Source organism: Heterodontus francisci, chromosome 32 (genome assembly GCF_036365525.1).
Source record: "Heterodontus francisci isolate sHetFra1 chromosome 32, sHetFra1.hap1, whole genome shotgun sequence".
Taxonomy (NCBI): Eukaryota; Metazoa; Chordata; class Chondrichthyes; order Heterodontiformes; family Heterodontidae; genus Heterodontus; species Heterodontus francisci.
Window position 1 is genome coordinate 5,765,236 of NC_090402.1, and position 18,967 is coordinate 5,784,202.

Sequence of the window (18,967 nt, forward strand, 5' to 3'; positions counted from 1 at the left end):
TGTCTGTCCTGTGCTGTCCTTATACATTCTGCACAGGTCAACTGCATCCAGTCCATTATATCCGCCATCCATTTTCTTCTCTGCTTCCCTCTCCTACATTTTCTGTCAATCTTTCCTTCCAATAATTGGCTCTGTCTGCTTTCTGCTCTGATGATCTGAACAAAGTATTGTATCCTTCTCTCTGTGATGTGATGCACTAATTTCCTCTCTTCTCCAGACATTTCCAGCACTTCCTCATTAGTCTTTCTGTCTGTGTAGGATATGCAGAACATCCTCCAATATGTCCACATCTCAAATGTATTCAACTTATCAATAGTCTCTTTATTTATTGTCCATGTCTCCGAGGCAGATAACATAGATGACAAAGTGTAGCACCTCAGCATTCTTTTCCAAAGATTCAGGGTCAGTTTCTTTGATGTTAACATGTCCTTCATTCTGATAAAGCTGGTCTTGGCGATCTCAATTCTCTGTTGGATCTCACAATCAGTTCTCCCATCATCTGTGATACCCTGCCCAAGGTATGCAAACCCTTTCACTTGTTCCAGGACTTGTCCATTTACTTCAATTTTCACTTCTGAAGTTAGCTCCCTGCTTATCACCAATGTCTTTGTTTTCTTCACATTCATTCTTAATCCATATTCCACACTCGTATTCACTTTATTCACAATTTCCTGCAGTGTCTCTTCAGACTCTGTAATCAGTGCAGTGTCATCTGTGTATTTCAAGTTGTTAATGCTCAGCCCATCAATATTACAACCTGGTCGCTGATCTATGTCTCTAAAGATAGTTTCAGTGTACAGGTTGAACAGTTGTGGGGACGTAACACAACGCTGACGTACCCCTCTTTTGATTGGGAAACTGACAAGCCGCTACCAAGTCTCACTACCATTGATTGATTCCAGTATAGATCCTGAATTAGCCTTTTATCATTTCAGTAAATTTCTTCTTTGTTTAAACACTCCATTATTTGTTGATGGCAGACGTGAACACTGCGACCCAAATTCAAATTCGGGCTCCAATGATGCGACTCAGACTCTGCTCTGATTTTAATGAAGAATTGTATGATTTGCACAACTTGTCATCCCTCAGTCAAAGGAAACCCTGGAGCTGCTTTACCCCAGGCTGCCCTCACTCTCCCCTTATCAAACCACCCAAGACCTCCTTCAGTCTCAGCCACCTGATTCCACTCCCACCCACCTTCATCCATTCTTTCCCATCGGCTTCGAGGTGGAGTCTGCATTCTCACATTTCAATGATGATGGCAATGTTGTGGGCTCCTCCCACCCAGTCCCCAGCTCCCAGCTCCCAGTACCCAGCTCCTAGCTCCCAGTCCCCAGCTCCCAGCCCCCAGCCCCCAGCTCCCAGTCCCCAGCTCCCAGCTCCCAATACCCAGCTCCCAGCTCCCAGCTCCCAGTCCCCAGCTCCCAGCCCCCAGCCCCCAGCTCCCAGTCCCCAGCTCCCAGCCCCCAGCTCCCAGTACCCAGCTCCCAGCTCCCAGCCCCAGCTCCCAGCCCCCAGCTCCCAGCTCCCAGCTCCCAGCCCCCAGCTCCCAGCTCCCAGCTCCCAGCTCCCAGCCCCCAGCTCCCAGCTCCCAGCCCCCAGCTCCCAGTCCCCAGCTCCCAGCCCCCAGCTCCCAGCCCCCAGCTCCCAGTCCCCTGCCCTCAGCTCCCAGCTCCCAGCCCCCAGCCCCCAGCTCCCAGCCCCCAGCTCCCAGCCCCCAGCTCCCAGCCCCCAGCTCCCAGCTCCCAGCTCCCAGTCCCCAGCTCCCAGCTCCCAGCTCCCAGTCCCCAGCTCCCAGCTCCCAGCTCCCAGCTCCCAGTCCCCAGCTCCCAGTCCCCAGCTCCCAGTCCCCAGCTCCCAGCTCCCAGCTCCCAGTCCCCAGCTCCCAGCCCCCAGCTCCCAGCTCCCAGCTCCCAGCTCCCAGTCCCCAGCTCCCAGTCCCCAGCTCCCAGTCCCCAGATCCCAGCTCCCAGCTCCCAGCCCCCAGCCCCCAGCTCCCAGCTCCCAGCCCCCAGCTCCCAGTCCCCAGCTCCCAGCCCCCAGCTCCCAGCTCCCAGCCCCCAGCTCCCAGCTCCCAGCCCCCAGCTCCCAGTCCCCAGCTCCCAGCCCCCAGCTCCCAGCCCCCAGCACCCAGTCCCCTGCCCTCAGCTCCCAGCTCCCAGCCCCCAGCCCCCAGCTCCCAGCCCCCAGCTCCCAGCCCCCAGCTCCCAGCCCCCAGCTCCCAGCTCCCAGCTCCCAGCTCCCAGTCCCCAGCTCCCAGCTCCCAGCTCCCAGCCAGCTCCGTCCCCAGCTCCCAGTCCCCAGCTCCCAGTCCCCAGCTCCCAGCTCCCAGCTCCCAGTCCCCAGCTCCCAGCCCCCAGCTCCCAGCTCCCAGCTCCCAGCTCCCAGCTCCCAGCTCCCAGTCCCCAGCTCCCAGTCCCCAGCTCCCAGTCCCCAGCTCCCAGCTCCCAGCTCCCAGCTCCCAGCCCCCAGCTCCGTCCCCTGCCCTCAGCTCCCAGCCCCCAGCTCCCAGCCCCCAGCTCCCAGCTCCCAGCCCCCAGCTCCCAGCTCCCAGCCCCCAGCTCCCAGCCCCCAGCTCCCAGCCCCCAGCTCCCAGTACCCAGCCCCCAGCTCCCAGCCCCCAGCTCCCAGCTCCCAGCCCTCAGCTCCCAGCCCCCAGCTCCCAGTCCCCTGCCCCCAGCTCCCAGCCCCCAGCTCCCAGTACCCAGCCCCCAGCTCCCAGTCCCCAGCTCCCAGCCCCCAGCTCCCAGTCCCCTGCCCCCAGCTCCCAGCTCCCAGTCCCCAGCTCCCAGCCCCCAGCTCCCAGTACCCAGCTCCCATTCCCCATCTCCCAGCTCCCAGCTCCCAGCCCCAGCTCCCAGCCCCCAGCTCCCAGCCCCCAGCTCCCAGCCCCCAGCTCCCAGTACCCAGCTCCCAGTCCCCAGCTCCCAGCTCCCAGCCCCAGCTCCCAGCCCCCAGCTCCCAGTCCCCTGCCCCCAGCTCCCAGCTCCCAGTCCCCAGCTCCCAGCCCCCAGCTCCCAGTACCCAGCTCCCAGTCCCCAGCTCCCAGCCCCCAGCTTCCAGTACACAGCTCCCAGTCCCCAGCTCCCAGCCCCCAGCTCCCAGTACCCAGCTCCCAGCCCCCAGCTCCCAGTACCCAGCTCCCAGCCCCAGCTCCCAGCCCCCAGCTCCCAGCCCCCTGCCCCCAGCTCCCAGTCCCCAGGTCCCAGTTCCCAGCACCCAGTCCTCTGCCCCCGCTCCCAGTCCCCAGCTCCCAGTCCCCTGCCCCCAGCTCCCAGTCCCCAGCTCCCAGTCCCCAGCACCCAGTCCCCAGCACCCAGTCCCCTGCTCCCAGCTCCCAGTCCCCTGCCCCCAGCTCCCAGCTCCCAGTCCCCAGCACCCAGTCCCATGCCCCCAGCTCCCAGTCCCCAGCATCCAGTCCCTTGCTCCCAGCTCCCAGTCCCCTGCCCCCAGCTCCCAGCTCCCAGTCCCCAGCACCCAGTCCCATGCCCCCAGCTCCCAGTCCCCAGCATCCAGTCCCCTGCCCCCAGCTCCCAGTCCCCAGCTCCCAGTCCCCAGCACCGTCCCCTGCTCCCAGCTCCCAGTCCCCTGCCCCCAGCTCCCAGCTCCCAGTCCCCAGCACCCAGTCCCATGCCCCCAGCTCCCAGTCCCCAGCATCCAGTCCCCAGCTCCCAGTCCCCAGCTCCCAGTCCCCAGCTCCCAGTCCCCAGCACCCAGTTATCTGCCCCCAGCTCCCAGTCCCCAGCACCCAGTCCCCTGCCCCCAGCTCCCAGTCCCCAGCATCCAGTCCCCAGCTCCCAGCTCCCAGTCCCCAGCTCCCAGCTCCCAGCCCCCAGCTCCCAGCCCCCAGCTCCCAGTACCCAGCTCCCAGTCCCCAGCTCCCAGCTCCCAGCCCCAGCTCCCAGCCCCCAGCTCCCAGTCCCCTGCCCCCAGCTCCCAGCTCCCAGTCCCCAGCTCCCAGCCCCCAGCTCCCAGTACCCAGCTCCCAGTCCCCAGCTCCCAGCCCCCAGCTTCCAGTACCCAGCTCCCAGTCCCCAGCTCCCAGTCCCCAGCTCCCAGCCCCCAGCTCCCAGTACCCAGCTCCCAGCCCCCAGCTCCCAGCCCCCAGCTTCCAGTACCCAGCTCCCAGTCCCCAGCTCCCAGTCCCCAGCTCCCAGCCCCCAGCTCCCAGCCCCCTGCCCCCAGCTCCCAGTCCCCAGGTCCCAGTTCCCAGCACCCAGTCCTCTGCCCCCGCTCCCAGTCCCCAGCTCCCAGTCCCCTGCCCCCAGCTCCCAGTCCCCAGCTCCCAGTCCCCAGCACCCAGTCCCCAGCTCCCAGCCCCCAGCTCCCAGTACCCAGCTCCCAGCCCCCAGCTCCCAGTACCCAGCTCCCAGCCCCAGCTCCCAGCCCCCAGCTCCCAGCCCCCTGCCCCCAGCTCCCAGTCCCCAGGTCCCAGTTCCCAGCACCCAGTCCTCTGCCCCCGCTCCCAGTCCCCAGCTCCCAGTCCCCTGCCCCCAGCTCCCAGTCCCCAGCTCCCAGTCCCCAGCACCCAGTCCCCAGCACCCAGTCCCCTGCTCCCAGCTCCCAGTCCCCTGCCCCCAGCTCCCAGCTCCCAGTCCCCAGCACCCAGTCCCATGCCCCCAGCTCCCAGTCCCCAGCATCCAGTCCCTTGCTCCCAGCTCCCAGTCCCCTGCCCCCAGCTCCCAGCTCCCAGCTCCCAGTCCCCAGCACCCAGTCCCATGCCCCCAGCTCCCAGTCCCCAGCATCCAGTCCCCTGCCCCCAGCTCCCAGTCCCCAGCTCCCAGTCCCCAGCACCGTCCCCTGCTCCCAGCTCCCAGTCCCCTGCCCCCAGCTCCCAGCTCCCAGTCCCCAGCACCCAGTCCCATGCCCCCAGCTCCCAGTCCCCAGCATCCAGTCCCCAGCTCCCAGTCCCCAGCTCCCAGTCCCCAGCTCCCAGTCCCCAGCACCCAGTTATCTGCCCCCAGCTCCCAGTCCCCAGCACCCAGTCCCCTGCCCCCAGCTCCCAGTCCCCAGCATCCAGTCCCCAGCTCCCAGCTCCCAGTCCCCAGCTCCCAGCTCCCAGCCCCCAGCTCCCAGCCCCCAGCTCCCAGTACCCAGCTCCCAGTCCCCAGCTCCCAGCTCCCAGCCCCAGCTCCCAGCCCCCAGCTCCCAGTCCCCTGCCCCCAGCTCCCAGCTCCCAGTCCCCAGCTCCCAGCCCCCAGCTCCCAGTACCCAGCTCCCAGTCCCCAGCTCCCAGCCCCCAGCTTCCAGTACCCAGCTCCCAGTCCCCAGCTCCCAGTCCCCAGCTCCCAGCCCCCAGCTCCCAGTACCCAGCTCCCAGCCCCCAGCTCCCAGTACCCAGCTCCCAGCCCCAGCTCCCAGCCCCCAGCTCCCAGCCCCCTGCCCCCAGCTCCCAGTCCCCAGGTCCCAGTTCCCAGCACCCAGTCCTCTGCCCCCGCTCCCAGTCCCCAGCTCCCAGTCCCCTGCCCCCAGCTCCCAGTCCCCAGCTCCCAGTCCCCAGCACCCAGTCCCCAGCACCCAGTCCCCTGCTCCCAGCTCCCAGTCCCCTGCCCCCAGCTCCCAGCTCCCAGTCCCCAGCACCCAGTCCCATGCCCCCAGCTCCCAGTCCCCAGCTCCCAGTCCCCTGCCCCCAGCTCCCAGTCCCCAGCTCCCAGTCCCCAGCTCCCAGTCCCCAGCACCCAGTCCCCTGCTCCCAGCTCCCAGTCCCCTGCCCCCAGCTCCCAGCTCCCAGTCCCCAGCACCCAGTCCCATGCCCCCAGCTCCCAGTCCCCAGCATCCAGTCCCCAGCTCCCAGTCCCCAGCTCCCAGTCCCCAGCTCCCAGTCCCCAGCACCCAGTTATCTGCCCCCAGCTCCCAGTCCCCAGCACCCAGTCCCCTGCCCCCAGCTCCCAGTCCCCAGCATCCAGTCCCCAGCTCCCAGCTCCCAGTCCCCAGCTCCCAGCTCCCAGTCCCCAGCACCCTGTCCCCAGCTCCCAGCTCCGTCCCCAGCTCCCAGCTCCCAGTCCCCAGCTCCCAGTCCCCAGCTCCCAGTCCCCAGCTCCCAGCACCCAGTCCCCAGCATCCAGTCCCCAGCTCCCAGCTCCCAGTCCCCAGCTCCCAGCTCCCAGCCCCCAGCTCCCAGCCCCCAGCTCCCAGTACCCAGCTCCCAGTCCCCAGCTCCCAGCTCCCAGCCCCAGCTCCCAGCCCCCAGCTCCGTCCCCTGCCCCCAGCTCCCAGCTCCCAGTCCCCAGCTCCCAGCCCCCAGCTCCCAGTACCCAGCTCCCAGTCCCCAGCTCCCAGCCCCCAGCTTCCAGTACCCAGCTCCCAGTCCCCAGCTCCCAGTCCCCAGCTCCCAGCCCCCAGCTCCCAGTACCCAGCTCCCAGCCCCCAGCTCCCAGTACCCAGCTCCCAGCCCCAGCTCCCAGCCCCCAGCTCCCAGCCCCCTGCCCCCAGCTCCCAGTCCCCAGGTCCCAGTTCCCAGCACCCAGTCCTCTGCCCCCGCTCCCAGTCCCCAGCTCCCAGTCCCCTGCCCCCAGCTCCCAGTCCCCAGCTCCCAGTCCCCAGCACCCAGTCCCCAGCACCCAGTCCCCTGCTCCCAGCTCCCAGTCCCCTGCCCCCAGCTCCCAGCTCCCAGTCCCCAGCACCCAGTCCCATGCCCCCAGCTCCCAGTCCCCAGCATCCAGTCCCCTGCTCCCAGCTCCGTCCCCTGCCCCCAGCTCCCAGCTCCCAGTCCCCAGCACCCAGTCCCATGCCCCCAGCTCCCAGTCCCCAGCATCCAGTCCCCTGCCCCCAGCTCCCAGTCCCCAGCTCCCAGTCCCCAGCACCCAGTCCCCTGCTCCCAGCTCCCAGTCCCCTGCCCCCAGCTCCCAGCTCCCAGTCCCCAGCACCCAGTCCCATGCCCCCAGCTCCCAGTCCCCAGCATCCAGTCCCCAGCTCCCAGTCCCCAGCTCCCAGTCCCCAGCTCCCAGTCCCCAGCACCCAGTTATCTGCCCCCAGCTCCCAGTCCCCAGCACCCAGTCCCCTGCCCCCAGCTCCCAGTCCCCAGCATCCAGTCCCCAGCTCCCAGCTCCCAGTCCCCAGCTCCCAGCTCCCAGTCCCCAGCACCCTGTCCCCAGCTCCCAGCTCCGTCCCCAGCTCCCAGCTCCCAGTCCCCAGCTCCCAGTCCCCAGCTCCCAGTCCCCAGCTCCCAGCACCCAGTCCCCAGCTCCCAGCTCCCAGTCCCCAGCTCCCAGCTCCCAGTCCCCAGCTCCCAGCTCCCAGCCCCCAGCTCCCAGCCCCCAGCTCCCAGTACCCAGCTCCCAGTACCCAGCTCCCAGCTCCCAGCCCCAGCTCCCAGCCCCCAGCTCCCAGTCCCCTGCCCCCAGCTCCCAGCTCCCAGTCCCCAGCTCCCAGCCCCCAGCTCCCAGTACCCAGCTCCCAGTCCCCAGCTCCCAGCCCCCAGCTTCCAGTACCCAGCTCCCAGTCCCCAGCTCCCAGTCCCCAGCTCCCAGCCCCCAGCTCCCAGTACCCAGCTCCCAGCCCCCAGCTCCCAGTACCCAGCTCCCAGCCCCAGCTCCCAGCCCCCAGCTCCCAGCCCCCTGCCCCCAGCTCCCAGTCCCCAGGTCCCAGTTCCCAGCACCCAGTCCTCTGCCCCCGCTCCCAGTCCCCAGCTCCCAGTCCCCTGCCCCCAGCTCCCAGTCCCCAGCTCCCAGTCCCCAGCACCCAGTCCCCAGCACCCAGTCCCCTGCTCCCAGCTCCCAGTCCCCTGCCCCCAGCTCCCAGCTCCCAGTCCCCAGCACCCAGTCCCATGCCCCCAGCTCCCAGTCCCCAGCTCCCAGTCCCCTGCCCCCAGCTCCCAGTCCCCAGCTCCCAGTCCCCAGCTCCCAGTCCCCAGCACCCAGTCCCCTGCTCCCAGCTCCCAGTCCCCTGCCCCCAGCTCCCAGCTCCCAGTCCCCAGCACCCAGTCCCATGCCCCCAGCTCCCAGTCCCCAGCATCCAGTCCCCAGCTCCCAGTCCCCAGCTCCCAGTCCCCAGCTCCCAGTCCCCAGCACCCAGTCCCCTGCCCCCAGCTCCCAGTCCCCAGCATCCAGTCCCCAGCTCCCAGCTCCCAGTCCCCAGCTCCCAGCTCCCAGTCCCCAGCACCCTGTCCCCAGCTCCCAGCTCCGTCCCCAGCTCCCAGCTCCCAGTCCCCAGCTCCCAGTCCCCAGCTCCCAGTCCCCAGCTCCCAGCACCCAGTCCCCAGCATCCAGTCCCCAGCTCCCAGCTCCCAGTCCCCAGCTCCCAGCTCCCAGCCCCCAGCTCCCAGCCCCCAGCTCCCAGTACCCAGCTCCCAGTCCCCAGCTCCCAGCTCCCAGCCCCAGCTCCCAGCCCCCAGCTCCCAGTCCCCTGCCCCCAGCTCCCAGCTCCCAGTCCCCAGCTCCCAGCCCCCAGCTCCCAGTACCCAGCTCCCAGTCCCCAGCTCCCAGCCCCCAGCTTCCAGTACCCAGCTCCCAGTCCCCAGCTCCCAGTCCCCAGCTCCCAGCCCCCAGCTCCCAGTACCCAGCTCCCAGCCCCCAGCTCCCAGTACCCAGCTCCCAGCCCCAGCTCCCAGCCCCCAGCTCCCAGCCCCCTGCCCCCAGCTCCCAGTCCCCAGGTCCCAGTTCCCAGCACCCAGTCCTCTGCCCCCGCTCCCAGTCCCCAGCTCCCAGTCCCCTGCCCCCAGCTCCCAGTCCCCAGCTCCCAGTCCCCAGCACCCAGTCCCCAGCACCCAGTCCCCTGCTCCCAGCTCCCAGTCCCCTGCCCCCAGCTCCCAGCTCCCAGTCCCCAGCACCCAGTCCCATGCCCCCAGCTCCCAGTCCCCAGCATCCAGTCCCCTGCTCCCAGCTCCGTCCCCTGCCCCCAGCTCCCAGCTCCCAGTCCCCAGCACCCAGTCCCATGCCCCCAGCTCCCAGTCCCCAGCATCCAGTCCCCTGCCCCCAGCTCCCAGTCCCCAGCTCCCAGTCCCCAGCACCCAGTCCCCTGCTCCCAGCTCCCAGTCCCCTGCCCCCAGCTCCCAGCTCCCAGTCCCCAGCACCCAGTCCCATGCCCCCAGCTCCCAGTCCCCAGCATCCAGTCCCCAGCTCCCAGTCCCCAGCTCCCAGTCCCCAGCTCCCAGTCCCCAGCACCCAGTTATCTGCCCCCAGCTCCCAGTCCCCAGCACCCAGTCCCCTGCCCCCAGCTCCCAGTCCCCAGCATCCAGTCCCCAGCTCCCAGCTCCCAGTCCCCAGCTCCCAGCTCCCAGTCCCCAGCACCCTGTCCCCAGCTCCCAGCTCCGTCCCCAGCTCCCAGCTCCCAGTCCCCAGCTCCCAGTCCCCAGCTCCCAGTCCCCAGCTCCCAGCACCCAGTCCCCAGCTCCCAGCTCCCAGTCCCCAGCTCCCAGCTCCCAGTCCCCAGCTCCCAGTCCCCAGCTCCCAGCTCCCAGTCCCCAGCATCTATTACAAATTGGACGGTCTACACCTGGGCCGGACTGGAACCAATGTCCTTGGGGGTGCTTTTGCTAACGCTGTTGGGGAGGGTTTAAACTAATGTGGCAGGGGAGTGGGAACCAAATGAGGAGGTCAGTGGACAGTAAGGAGGTAGTAACTAAAGCCTGTAAGGAACTAGATAATGAAGTCAGCGTGACTAGGGGGAAGAGTAGGCAGGGAGCAGATGATGAACGCAAAGGGACTGGTGGTCTGAGGTGTATTTGTTTTAATGCAAGAAGTGTAGTAGGTAAGGCAGATGAACTTAGGGCTTGGATTAGTACCTGGGAGTATGATGTTATTGCTATTACTGAGACTTGGTTGAGGGAAGGGCATGATTGGCAACTAAATATCCCAGGATATCGATGCTTCAGGCGGGATAGAGAGGGAGGTAAAAGGGGTGGAGGAGTTGCATTACTGGTCAAAGAGGATATCACAGCTGTGCTGAAGGAGGGCACTATGGAGGACTCGAGCAGTGAGGCAATATGGGCAGAACTCAGAAATAGGAAGGGTGCGGTAACAATGTTGGGGCTGTACTACAGGCCTCCCAACAGTGAGCGTGAGATAGAGGTACAAATATGTAAACAGATTATGGAAAGATGTAGGAGCAACAGGGTGGTGGTGATAGGAGATTTTAGTTTTCCCAACATTGACTGGGATTCACTTAGTGTTAGAGGTCTAGATGGAGCTGAATTTGTAAGGAGCATCCAGGAGGGTTTTCTAGAGCAGTATGTAAATAGTCCAACTCGGGAAGGGGCCATACTGGACCTGGTGTTGGGGAATGAGCCCGGCCAGGTTGTTGAAGTTTCAGTAGGGGACTACTTTGGGAATAGTGATCACAATTCCGTAAGCTTTAAAATACTCATGGACAAAGACGAGAGTGGTCCTAAAGGAAGAGTTCTAAATTGGGGGAAGGCCAACTACACCAAAATTCGGCAGGAGCTGGGGAATGTAGATTGGGAGCAGCTGTTTGAAGATAAATCCACATTTGAGATGTGGGAGGCTTTTAAAGAGAGGTTGATTAGCGTGCAGGAGAGACATGTTCCTGTGAAAATGAGGGATAGAAATGGCAAGATTAGGGAACCATGGATGACAGGTGAAATTGTGAGACTAGCTAAGAGGAAAAAGGAAGCATATATAAGGTCTAGGCGGCTGAAGAAAGACGAAGCTTTGGAAGAATATCGGGAATGTAGGACCAATCTGAAACGAGGAATTAAGAGGGCTAAAAGGGGTCATGAAATATCTTTAGCAAACAGGGTTAAGGAAAATCCCAAAGCCTTTTATTCATATATAAGGAGCAAGGGGGTAACTAGAGAAAGGATTGGCCCACTCAAGGACAAAGGAGGAAAATTATGCGTGGAGTCAGAGAAAATGGGTGAGATTTTAAATGAGTACTTTGCATCGGCATTCACCGAGGAGAGGGACATGACGGATGTTGAGGTTAGGGATGGATGTTTGATTACTCTAGGTCAAGTCGGCATAAGGAGGGAGGAAGTGTTGGGTATTCTAAAAGGCATTAAGGTGGACAAGTCCCCAGGTCCGGATGGGATCTATCCCAGGTTACTGAGGGAAGCGAGAGAGGAAATAGCTGGGGCCTTAACAGATATCTTTGCAGCATCCTTAAACACCGGTGAGGTCCCGGAGGACTGGAGAATTGCTAATGTTGTCCCCTTGTTTAAGAAGGGTAGCAGGGATAATCCAGGTAATTATAGACCGGTGAGCCTGACGTCAGTGGTAGGGAAGCTGCTGGAGAAGATACTGAGGGATAGGATCTATTCCCATTTGGAAGAAAATGGGCTTATCAGTGATAGGCAACATGGTTTTGTGCAGGGAAGGTCATGTCTTAACAACTTAATAGAATTCTTTGAGGAAGTGACAAAGTTGATTGATGAGGGAAGGGCTGTAGATGTCATATACGTGGACTTCAGTACGGCGTTTGATAAGTTTCCGCATGGTAGGTTGATGGAGAAAGTGAAGTCGCATGGGGTCCAAGGTGTACTAGCTAGATGGATAAAGAACTGGCTGGGCAACAGGAGACAGAGAGTAGTAGTGGAAGGGAGTTTCTCAAAATGGAGACGTGTGACCAGTGGTGTTCCACAGGGATCCGTGCTGGGATCACTGTTGTTTGTGATATACATAAATGATTTGGAGGAAAGTATAGGTGGTCTGATTAGCAAGTTTGCAGACGACACTAAGATTGGTGGAGTAGCAGATAGTGAAGGGGAATGTCAGAGAATACAGCAGAATATAGATAGATTGGAGAGTTGGCCAGAGAAATGGCAGATGGAGTTCAATCCGGGCAAATGCGAGGTGATGCATTTTGGAAGATCCAATTCAAGAGTGAACTATACAATAAATGGAGAAGTCCTGGGGAAAATTGATGTAGAGAGAGATTTGGGTGTTCAGGTCCATTGTTCCCTGAAGGTGGCAACGCAGGTCAATAGAGTGGTCAAGAAGGCATACGGCATGCTTTCCTTCATCGGACGGGGTATTGAGTATAAGAGTTGGCAGGTCATGTTACAGTTGTATAAGACTTTGGTTCGGCCACATTTGGAATACTGCGTGCAGTTCTGGTCGCCACATTACCAAAAGGATGTAGATGCTTTGGAGAGGGTGCAGAGGAGGTTCACCAGGATGTTGCCTGGTATGGAGGGCGCTAGCTATGAAGAGAGGTTGAGTAGATTAGGATTATTTTCATTAGAAAGACGGAGGTTGAGGGGGGACCTGATTGAGGTGTACAAAATCATGAGAGGTATAGACAGGGTGGATAGCAAGAAGCTTTTTCCCAGAGTCGGGGATTCAATTACAAGGGGACACGAGTTCAAAGTGAAAGGGGAAAAGTTTAGGGGGGATATGCGTGGAAAGTTCTTTACGCAGAGGGTGGTGGGTGCCTGGAACGCGTTGCCAGTGGAGGTGGTAGACGCGGGCACGATAGCGTCTTTTAAGATGTATCTAGACAGAAACATGAATGGGCAGGAAGCAAAGAGATACAGACCCTTAGAAAATAGGCGACAGGTTTAGATAGAGGATCTGGATCGCCGCAGGCTTGGAGGGCCGAAGGGCCAGTTCCTGTGCTGTAATTTTCTTTGTTCTTTGTTCTATCCAGTCCCCAATCCCCAGCTCCCAGCTCCCAGTCCCCAGCACCCAGTCCCCAGCTCCCAGTCCCCTGCCCCCAGCTCCCAGTCCCCAGCACCCAGTCCCCTGCCCCCAGCTCCCAGTCCCCAGCACCCAGTCCCCTGCCCCCAGCTCCCAGTCCCCAGCACCCAGTCCCCTGCCCCCAGCTCCCAGTCGCCAGCACCCAGTCCCCAGCTCCCAGCTCCCAGTCCCCAGCTCCCAGCCCCCAGCTCCCAGTCCCCTGCCCGCAGCTCCCAGCTCAGAGTCCCCAGCTCCCAGTCCCCAGCACCCAGTCCCCAGCTCCCAGCTCCCAGTCCCCAGCTCCCAGCCCCCAGCTCCCAGTCCCCTGCCCCCAGCTCCCAGCTCAGTCCCCAGCTCCCAGCTCCCAGTCCCCAGCACCCAGTCCCCTGCCCCCAGCTCCCAGCCCCCAGCTCCCAGTCCCCAGCTCCCAGCTCCCAGTCCCCAGCTCCCAGTCCCCAGCTCCTAGTCCCCAGCTCCCAGCCCCCAGATCCCAGCTCCCAGTCCCCAGCTCCCAGTCCCCAGCTCCCACTCCCCAGCTCCCAGTCCCCAGCTCCCAGTCCCCAGCTCCCAGTCCCCTGCCCCCAGCTCCCACTCCCCAGCTCCCACTCCCCAGCTCCTAGTCCCCAACCCCCAACCCCAGCTCCCAGTCCCCTGCCCCCAGCTCCTAGTCCCCAGCTCCCAACCCCAGCTCCCACTCCCCAGCTCCCACTCCCCAGCTCCCACTCCCCAGCTCCTAGTCCCCAGCTCCCAACTCCAGCTCCCACTCCCCAGCCCTCAGCTCCCAGTCCCCAGCTCCCTGTCCCCAACTCCCAGCTCCCCGCACCCAGCTCCCAACCTCCCACTCCCAGTCCTCAGCTCCCAGCTCCCAATCCTCAGCTCCCAGACCTCAGCTCAGTCCCCAGATCCCAGATCCCAGATCCCCGCTCCCAGCTCCCAGCCTCCCACTCCCAGTCCTCAGCTCCCAGCTCCCAATCCTCCTCCCAGACCCCAGCTCTGTCCCCAGCTCCCAGCCCCCCACTCCCAGTCCTCAGCTCCCAGATCCCATCCAGTCCCCAGCTCCCAGTCCCCAGCTCCCAGACCCCAGCTCCCAGTCCCCAGCTGCCAATCCCCAGCTCCAGTCCCCAGATCCCGGCTCCCAGACCCCAGCTCCCAGTCCCCAGCTCCCAATCCCCAGCTCCAGTCCCCAGATCCCAGCTCCCAGACCCCAGCTCCCAGTCCCCAGATCCCAGTCCCCAGATCCCAGTTCCCAGCCCCCAGCCCTCAGCTCCCAGATCCCAGCTCCCAGTCGCCAGATCCCAGATCCCAGTCCCCAGCTTCCAGCTCACAGTCCCCAGCTCCCAGCTCCCAGTCCCCAGATCCCAGCTCCCAGTTGCATCCCCAGCTCCCAGTCCCAGTCCCCACTCCCAGCTCCCAGCTCCCAGTCCCCAGATCCCAGCTCCCAGTCCCATCCCCAGCTCCCAGTCCCAGTCCCCACTCCCAGTCCCATCCCCAGCAACCAGCTCCCAGTCCCATCCCCAGCTCCCAGTTCCCAGCTCCAGTTCCCAGCTCCCAGTCCCATCCCCAGCTCCCATCCTCAGCTCCCAGTCCCAGTCCCCAGCTCCAGCTCCCAAAACCCAGTCCCCACTCCCAGCTTCCAGCTACCAGCACGCAGTCCCCACTCCCAGTTTCCAGCTCCCAGTCCCCAGCTCCCATCTCCCAGCCCCCAGTCACAGAATCACAGAATCACAGAATAATACAGTGCAGAAGAGGCCCTTCAGCCCATGGAGTCTACACCAATGCATTAAAACACTTGACCTGTCTACCTAATCCCATTTGCCAGCACTTGGCCCATAGCCTTGAATGTTATGACGTGCCAAGTGCTCATCCAGGTACTTTTTAAAGGATGTGAGGCAACCCGCCTCTACCACCCTCCCAGGCAGTGCATTCCAGACAGTCACCACCCTCCGGGTAAAAAAGTTCTTCCTCAAATCCCCCTTAAACCTCCCGCCCCTCACCTTAAACTTGAATTTAGATTGGGGGCGGCTGTTTGAGGGTAAATCAACATCTGACATGTGGGAGTCTTTCAAATGTCAGTTGATTAGAATCCAGGACCGGCATGTTCCTGTGAGGAAGCAGGATAAGTTTGGCAAGTTTCGGGAACCTTAGATAACGCGGGATATTGTGAGCCTAGTCAAAAAGAAAAAGGAAGCATTCGTAAGGGCTGGAAGGCTAGGAACAGACGAATCCCTTGAGGAATATAAAGACAGTAGGAAGGAACTTAAGCAAGGAGTCAGGAGGGCTAAAAGGGGTCATGAAAAGTCATTGGCAAACAGGATTAAGGAGAATCCCAAGGCTTTTTATACATATATAAAGAGCAAGAGGGTAACCAGGGAAAGGGTTGGCCCACTCAAGGACAGAGAAAGGAATCAATGCGTGGAGCAGAGGAAATGGGTAAGGTGCTAAATGAGTACTTTGCATCAGTATTCACCAAAGAGAAGGACTTGGTGGATGATGAGCCTAGGGAAGGGAGTGTAGATAGTCTCAGTCATGTCGTTATCAAAAAGGAGGAGGTGTTGGGTGTCTTGCAAAGCATTAAGGTAGATAAGTCCCCAGGGCCTGATGGGATCTAACCCAGAATACTGAGGGAGGCAAGGGAAGAAATTGTTGGGGCCTTGACAGAAATCTTTGCATCCTCATTGGCTACAGGTGAGGTCCCAGAGGACTGGAGAATAGCCAATGTTGTTCCTTTGTTTAAGAAGGGTAGCAAGATAATCCAGGAAATTATAGGCCGGTGAGCCTTACGTCAGTGGTAGGGAAACTATTAGAGAGGATTCTTCGGGACAGGATTTACTCCCATTTGGAAACAAACAAATTTATTAGCGAGAGGCAGCATGGTTTTGTGGAGGGGAGGTCGTATCTCACTAATTTGATTGAGTTTTTTGAGGAAGTGATGAAGATGATTGATGAGGGAAGGGCAGTGGATGTTATCTATATGGACTTTAGTAAAGACTTTGACAAGGTCCCTCATGGCAGACTGGTACAAAAGGTAAAGTCACATGGGATCAGAGGTGAGCTGGCAAGATGGATACAGAAGTGGCTCGGTCATAGAAGACAGAGGGTATCAGTGGAAGGGTGTTTTTCTGAATGGAGGGATGTGACTAGTGGTGTTCCGTAGGGATCAGTGCTGGGACCTTTGCTGTTTGTAGTATATATAAATGATTTGAAGGAAAATGTAGCTGGTCTGATTAGTAAGTTTGCGGACGACACAAAGGTTGGTGGAGTTGCGGATAATGATGAGGATTGTCAGAGGATACAGCAGGATATAGATCGGTTGGAGACTTGGGCGGAAAAATGGCAGATGGAGTTTAATCTGGACAAATGTGAGGTAATGCATTTTGGAAGATCTAATGCAGGTGGGAAGTATACAGTAAATGGCAGAACCCTTAGGAATATTGACAGGCAGAGAGATCTGGGCGTAGAGGTCCACAGGTCACTGAAAATGGCAACGCAGGTGGATAAGGTAGTCAAGAAGGCATACGGTATGCTTGCCTTCATCGGTCGGGGCATAGAGTATAAAAATTGGCAAGTCATGCTGCAGCTGTACAGAACTTTAGTTAGGCCACACTTAGAATATTGCGTGCAATTCTGGTCGCCACACTACCAGAAGGACGTGGAGGCTTTGGAGAGGGTACAGAAGAGGTTTACCAGGATGTTGCCTGGTCAGGAGGGCATTAGCTATGAAGAGAGGTTGGATAAACTCGGATTGTTTTCACTGGAACGACGGAGGTGGAGGGGCGACATGATAGAGGTTTACAAAGTTATGAGCGGCATGGACAGAGTGGATAGTCAGAAGCTTTTTCCCAGGGTGGAAGAGTCAGTTACTAGGGGACATAGGTTTAAGGTGTGAGGGGCAAAGTTTAGAGGGGATGTGCGAGGCAAGTTCTTTACAAAGAGGGTGGTGAGTGCCTGGAACTTGCTGCCGGGGGAGGTGGTGGAAGCAGGTACCATAGAGACGTTTAAGAGGCATCTTGACAAATACATGAATAGGATGGGAATAGAGGGATACGGTCCCCGGAAGTGCAGAAGGTTTTAGTTTAGGCAGGCATCAAGATCGGCGCAGGCTTGGAGGGCCGAATGGCCTGTTCCTGTGCTGTACTGTTCTTTGTTCTTTGTTCTTTGACACCCTGGTCCACTCCTCAATTACCCCGCCCTCCCCACCTCCCCCCAACACCTCCTCTGCTTCCCATGGCACTTTTCCATGCAATCTCTGGAGTTGTAACACCTGCCCTTTCACCTCCTCTCTTCCCACCGTCGAGGGCCCCAAACATGCCTTCCAGGTGAAACAGCGATTTACTTGGACTTCATAGAATTATAGAATGGTTACAGCACAGGAAGAGGCCATTGGATCCATCGTGTCTGTGCCGGCTTCACATAGTCCCCCTCCTTGCCTTTTCCCCATAGCCCTGGAATGTTTTTCTTTTCAGATAATTCTCCTATGTATTTTTGAATGCCCCGATTGAATCTGTCTCCACCACACTCTCAGGCAGTGCATTCCAAAGCCTAACCACTCACTGTGAGAAAAAGATATTCTTCATGTTGCTATGGCATCTTTTGCCAATCACCTTGAATCAGCGTTCTGGTTCTGGATCCTTCTGCCAATGGGAACAGTTCTCCCTTAGTACTGACCCTCCAACAGTGCAGCAGTCCCTCAGTACTGACCCTCTGACAGTGCAGCTCTCTCTCAGTACTGACCCTCCGACAGTGCAGCACTCCCTCAGTACTGACCCTCTGACAGTGCAGCTCTCTCAGTACTGACCCTCCGACAGTGCAGCTCTCTCTCAGTACTGACCCTCCAACAGTGCAGCACTCCCTCAGTACTGACCCTCTGACAGTGCAGCTCTCTCAGTACTGACCCTCCAACAGTGCAGCTCTCTCTCAGTACTGACCCTCTGACAGTGCAGCACTCCCTCAGTACTGACCCTCTGACAGTGCAGCTCTCTCTCAGTACTGACCCTCTGACAGTGTAGCTCTCTCTCAGTACTGACCCTCCAACAGTGCAGCACTCCCTCAGTACTGACCCTCTGACAGTGCGACGCTCCCTCAGTACTGACCCTCTGACAGTGCAGCACTCCCTCAGTACTGACCCTCCAACAGTGCAGCCCTCCCTCAGTACTGACCCTCTGACAGTGCAGCCCTCTCTCAGTACTGACCCTCCAACAGTGCAGCACTCCCTCAGTACTGACCCTCCAACAGTTCGGCACCCCCTCAGTACTGACCCTCCGACACTGCAGTCCTCTCTCAGTACTGACCCTCTGACAGTGCAGCCCTCTCTTAGTACTGACCATCCGACAGTGCAGCCCTCTCTCAGTACTGACCCTCCGACAGTGCAGCCCTCTCTCAGTACTGACCCTCCAACAGTGCAGCACTCCCTCAGTACTGACCCTCCGACAGTGCAGCTCTCTCTCAGTACTGACCCTCTGACAGTGCTGCTCTCGCTCAGTACTGACCCTCCAACAGTGCAGCTCTCCCTCAGTACTGACCCTCCAACAGTGCAGCACTCCCACAGTACTGACCCTCCGACAGTGCAGCTCTCTCTCAGTACTGACCCTCGAACAGTGCAGCACTCCCTCAGTACTGACCCTCTGACAGTGCGACGCTCCCTCAGTACTGACCCTCTGACAGTGCAGCACTCCCTCAGTACTGACCCTCTGACAGTGCAGCACTCCCTCAGTACTGACCCTCTGACAGTGCAGCACTCCCTCAATACTGACCCTCCGACAGTGCAGCTCTCTCTCGGTACTGACCCTCCAACAGTGCAGCACTCCCTCAGTACTGACCCTCTGACAGTGCGACGCTCCCTCAGTACTGACCCTCTGACAGTGCAGCACTCTCTCAGTACTGACCCTCCAACAGTTCGGCACCCCCTCAGTACTGACCCTCCGACACTGCAGTCCTCTCTCAGTACTGACCCTCTGACTGTGCAGCCCTCTCTCAGTACTGACCCTCCAACTGTGAAGCACTCCCTCAGTATTGACCGTCCAATAGTGCAGCACTCCCTCAGTACTGACCCTCTGACAGTGCAGCACTCCCTCAGTACTGACTCTCCAACAGTGCAGCACTCCCTCAGTGCTGACCCTCTGACAGTGCAGCACTCCCTCAGTACTGACTCTCCAACAGTGCAGCACTCCCTCAGTGCTGACCCTCTGACAGTGCAGCCATCTCTCAGTGCTGACCCTCCAACAGTGCAGCACTCCCTCAGTACTGACCCTCCAACAGTTCGGCACCCCCTCAGTACTGACCCTCCGACACTGCAGTCCTCTCTCAGTACTGACCCTCCGACAGTGCAGCCCTCTCTCAGTACTGACCCTCCAACTGTGAAGCACTCCCTCAGTATTGACCGTCCAACAGTGCAGCTC

The 18,967-nt window shown here is 60.4% G+C and overlaps 2 protein-coding genes across 2 annotated transcripts; both read left to right on the plus strand.

Annotated features, from left to right (window-relative positions):
• Positions 1-973: 973 nt before the first annotated feature.
• On the plus strand, positions 974-5,932 carry LOC137347384 (uncharacterized; the record flags this gene model as incomplete). The annotated part of the gene is made up of 4 exons (XM_068011825.1): positions 974-1,261; positions 5,335-5,403; positions 5,445-5,618; positions 5,669-5,932. Coding segments are annotated over exons 1-4 (795 nt in total), but the record flags the coding sequence as incomplete, so codon positions are not given.
• Positions 5,933-7,085: 1,153 nt separating this feature from the next.
• On the plus strand, positions 7,086-13,192 carry LOC137347385 (uncharacterized; the record flags this gene model as incomplete). Its single annotated transcript, XM_068011826.1, has 3 exons — positions 7,086-7,139; positions 7,567-7,655; positions 13,186-13,192. Coding segments are annotated over 3 exons (150 nt in total), but the record flags the coding sequence as incomplete, so codon positions are not given.
• Positions 13,193-18,967: the final 5,775 nt, after the last annotated feature.